Source organism: Teleopsis dalmanni, chromosome 1 (assembly GCF_002237135.1).
Source record: "Teleopsis dalmanni isolate 2A chromosome 1, ASM223713v2, whole genome shotgun sequence".
Taxonomy (NCBI): domain Eukaryota; kingdom Metazoa; phylum Arthropoda; class Insecta; order Diptera; family Diopsidae; genus Teleopsis; species Teleopsis dalmanni.
Genome location: NC_051846.1, coordinates 185,614,230 through 185,618,281, shown reverse-complemented (window position 1 = coordinate 185,618,281; position 4,052 = coordinate 185,614,230). Strand labels below are relative to the sequence as shown.

Genomic DNA, 4,052 nt, shown 5'->3' with positions numbered 1-4,052 from the left:
TTAAAAGTTGCTATTTGACGAGTAAATACAAAAGTATTACCAACACAAAAAAAAGAGGAAAAAATTGAAGAAAATGAGAAAACTTTAGTTGGACGCAACTAAGAAGCTTTGTCGAAGTGCAATTGCATATGAAATTCAAATTTAAAGAAATTTAATTTTGTTAATGTACGCAAAAAGGCCGCGGGATAGCACATACAGAACATGGAAGAAGGCGATAAAATCGATTGCTAAATTAAAATTGACAATGAAGATAAAGTCATAATTTAATCAATCGTATCAAAATAAAAAAAAAATATTTTTTTCATAGCTTAAGTGAAATTTATGTTAATTGCAATGAAGTTCAGATGTGTTGATCAAAATTTTATGATTAAGCATTAGTGACTTTGGAGTCACACAAAATGCAATAGGAAACTATGTCAGTAAATGGAAGCATGGACAGAAGATATTTGACATGACTAAGCAAATATGTTCTCTTTTTAAATGTTGTTATTAAAACTGAGTGCATGTTAATTAACAGAGTTTCGTTTAAGTCATCATCAAAACAGGAGACTTTATTACTTCACGCCTAACTGTTCCGTTTATTATAATAAGAGCATTTTGCTTTAAACTTTATTTTTATTAATGATAACAATAGCAGTTACAACAACAACAATAATAACAACAATATTAACAATAAGAATAATGAAAACGGAGTTACATGAAAATTTATGCACTTTTAAGTAAATTTGTTAAATGCGCGCTTTAATGCTTCGTTAACGCTTCGTAAATTTCTTTTTTGCAGCACGGTTTCCTACACGGGCTCTAGATCGACGCCACTTAAGTCTGCAGACTTAGACATCGAAGTCTCCGAAGAGTTTGCCGGTGATTCGATACGACTCCGCTTTGGCAACAGAATCAGAGTATGTGTTGGAAAAATAAAAGTCAACCACCTGAAATGAACTGACGCCACAATTTAACTCAGTTAGTCGTATTCGTTAGTCACACATGCCATAACCGGACGTTCTTTCCGTGCTTTTTTTCTTCAATTAAATTATACTTTAAATGGTTCCAAAGCTGTGATGATTCTCACGTTGTTGTTGGTGTTATTATTGTTGATTGTTAAAGGAAATCTACTGTAACTTTTGTAATTAATTCAATTTGGTTTGGTTTGGTTAAACGTAAGTAAAAAAATTCATTCAAAAGTTATATACGATATTGTATACTGGATGCACCTTTCCCCCTTTTTAACAAGATAACTTTAAATGTTGTAATTCGTAACTGTAATTGTAACGGAAACTTATGTAGATAACTAAGTAGATTGATTGATAGAAAGTAGATTTTCTTTTTATTAGTGACAGCTTTATTTAATTAAAAACTACCTTTAATAAGAAGATTCATGGTTAAATATCAAGTAAAAGCAGGATATAGTTTTATGGTAACTTTTTACTATATATTAATTTCCCAACAGGTTTCAAGAAGTTCAAATTCTTATATTTTTTGACACATTAACTTATAGCGGGGTAGTGCGATATAGACAATAACAAGTTAACTAGGTTAATAGGTTCGAAGAAGTTGAATTCGTACTCGTATGTACACTATATATATATATATGTTATGTACAATATAAGAATGAAACTTAATAGGTTTCAAAAAGTTCAACTATTTTTATATGTATATCAGTGGCGTAACTACAGGGAAGCGACTGAAAGCAACACTTTCGGGCCCCAGAACTTAGGGCGTCCCATTATAAATTTATGTATTCATTATATTTATTTTTAATAAACTCTCAAATGTGGGAGAAAACGTATTTTGTTGAAATTACAAGGTTGGATTTAAAATTTTAAGAAAATCTTTAAAGGATCCTATTCAAGAAAATAGAACTTTCAATGCTTCATACTATTCATACTATTAATTTAAAAACTAAATATGGAACAGTGCCACGACTTTGGTTATACTATTTAAAGTTAATGGATTCAGTATATTGTAACCCGAGCTGGTTATTTTCTAATCAAACAAATCAATGGTGTTCTGGATTTCGGGATTGGAAACATTTGTCAGGAAAATTAAAAATACATACATCTATAAGAATTAGTAGGGCAATTTTAATCAAATCAAATAGTGAACAGGGACCGCTCCCGAAAAGTATGTGTGTAAAGTTTCATTCGAAGAGTTCAAAAGCTGAGAGAGTAGTTTGAACTGAAAAAGTATATATGTACCTATACATATACTTAATGGTATTTTCGACGTTTTTTTTAATGCATTACAAAAATCTTGACAAGTCTAATATACCCTTTTAACACTTTTTCGAGTAAAAGGTATAAAAAGATGTTAGTAGGAGGCCCTTAGTTAGAATTTGCTTATGGGCCTAAAAAATGTAGTTATGCCACTGATGTATATAATATATAAATATATATTATATATATTATATATTAACTTGTAACTGGGTCATTTGATATACAAAATAAATAATATGTACGTAATAGGTTTATAGGTTTCAACAAGTTCAACCTCTATTATGCACAATATGCATATGGTACTGAATTTAAATTGAGGGTATACATATATTGAATATACTATAAACAGAGTTCATACTGATTTCATAGATTTAACTCAGTAACTCAGCGTTTCTTTCGGAATTGACTACATCATTGGGCAAATATATTTTTACATGGAACATTTCTTTAAGGTTTGCGAAAACAAACTGTTCAGTAGGGGCCAAATCTGAATAATATAGTGAATGAAGAAGCAATTTGAAATGACAGAATTACGTTACTATTATCATAAGGCCTAGGTTTCAGATTTTTTAAGTTTAACTATATTAATAAAACTTTTCTTTTGTGCACATCTATTATTTTCTATATTTTTATGGCATCAGTGTAGAGTTTTTTAACTGCTATACTGTTATTGTACACAAAATTTTTTTTGTACCTTTATTTAGAAATTTTTTATATTGTATATATTAATCTCATTTACCAGTATATTAAATCTGATATTTTAACAGTTTCATTCTGAAAAATAAAAATTTTTTTCCAGATTCATTAACATTCGAATAGGCAACATTGTATGCATACGCAAGAAGTTCACATCGTTTTAAGAGGCCGTAATCTTATAGCTTCTATCATAATCATCTAGCGTAGCTTCTGTTATTGACTAAATTTTAATTATCTCCTACCTAGGCTCAGCTTACACTGATGTTAACTATTGTAATCGTAGTTCAAACATTCCCAAAGTAGCTACTGAAATATGATATGCACCAACCTAATGAACTAACCCAGCGTTCGTTTGCCTGTGCTTGGGTAGTTAATTTAAATTGCGGTTTTCCAGCACAGTGGGCCCGGTATTTCGATTAACTTGATTGTTGTCTACTTTGATGCTAATTTTTGCTGCTCTGCTGACGAGCGGCTGTGTATCTTTCACATTTTTAAATTGTTTGCATAACACTTTTAGCAAATGCTTATTACGGGCAATTGTTGCTACAAGTGCTGGAACGCAACACATTCTGCTGTGATATCAAATCAATTTGCGTGCCGCCACAGCTTACGTGCACTGGTGTATATACTTCACTTACATGATTTCCTCGCAAAAAACACAGAACAAAGCAAAAAATTGCAGTAATGCATTTGCATTTTCCTACTTAGGCGCAAATATCGTTTAAGTAACTTTTGTTAGGTCTTTGCATAATTTTTTGCAAATTGTTCTTGTAAACTTTGAATGTCTGCCTTTGACTTAACCGAATATTTAATGTCTGTCCAACTCTCTAGTAATTTTATTTTTTCGCATTTTTAAATTTTATGCATCGTAAGGCATAAAATTATTTTTCGCTAGAAAAAAGTGTCGAGCTGTTAACTTAAATTCAAACCGATTTGTGCTTTTATGAATAATTTTCCAATTTTTTTGTGAAATTTTGATAGAGGACTTTACGGTTTTAAAATATTGTAACATATACTGTGTGCTATTGTATACAGAAGCATACTACTACTTGTATTATACAAAGTTGAGTCAAAAGAAAATAAAAATTCTTAAAAATAAGTATTTGTAGTAACACCATCTATTGGTTATAATGTGAGTTGCTG

General features: G+C 30.3%; 1 protein-coding gene across 1 annotated transcript in view; it reads left to right on the top strand.

The window, feature by feature from the left end:
* The window catches only part of LOC119666888 (transmembrane protease serine 9-like), a 67,501-nt gene extending 63,950 nt beyond the window's left edge, over nt 1–3,551 (top strand). Inside the window, exon 25 of the mRNA XM_038076166.1 lies at nt 3,427–3,551. Coding sequence (XP_037932094.1) covers nt 3,427–3,551 — 125 coding nt within the window. The remainder of the gene's footprint in view (nt 1–3,426) is intronic.
* The last annotated feature ends 501 nt before the right edge of the window (nt 3,552–4,052 follow it).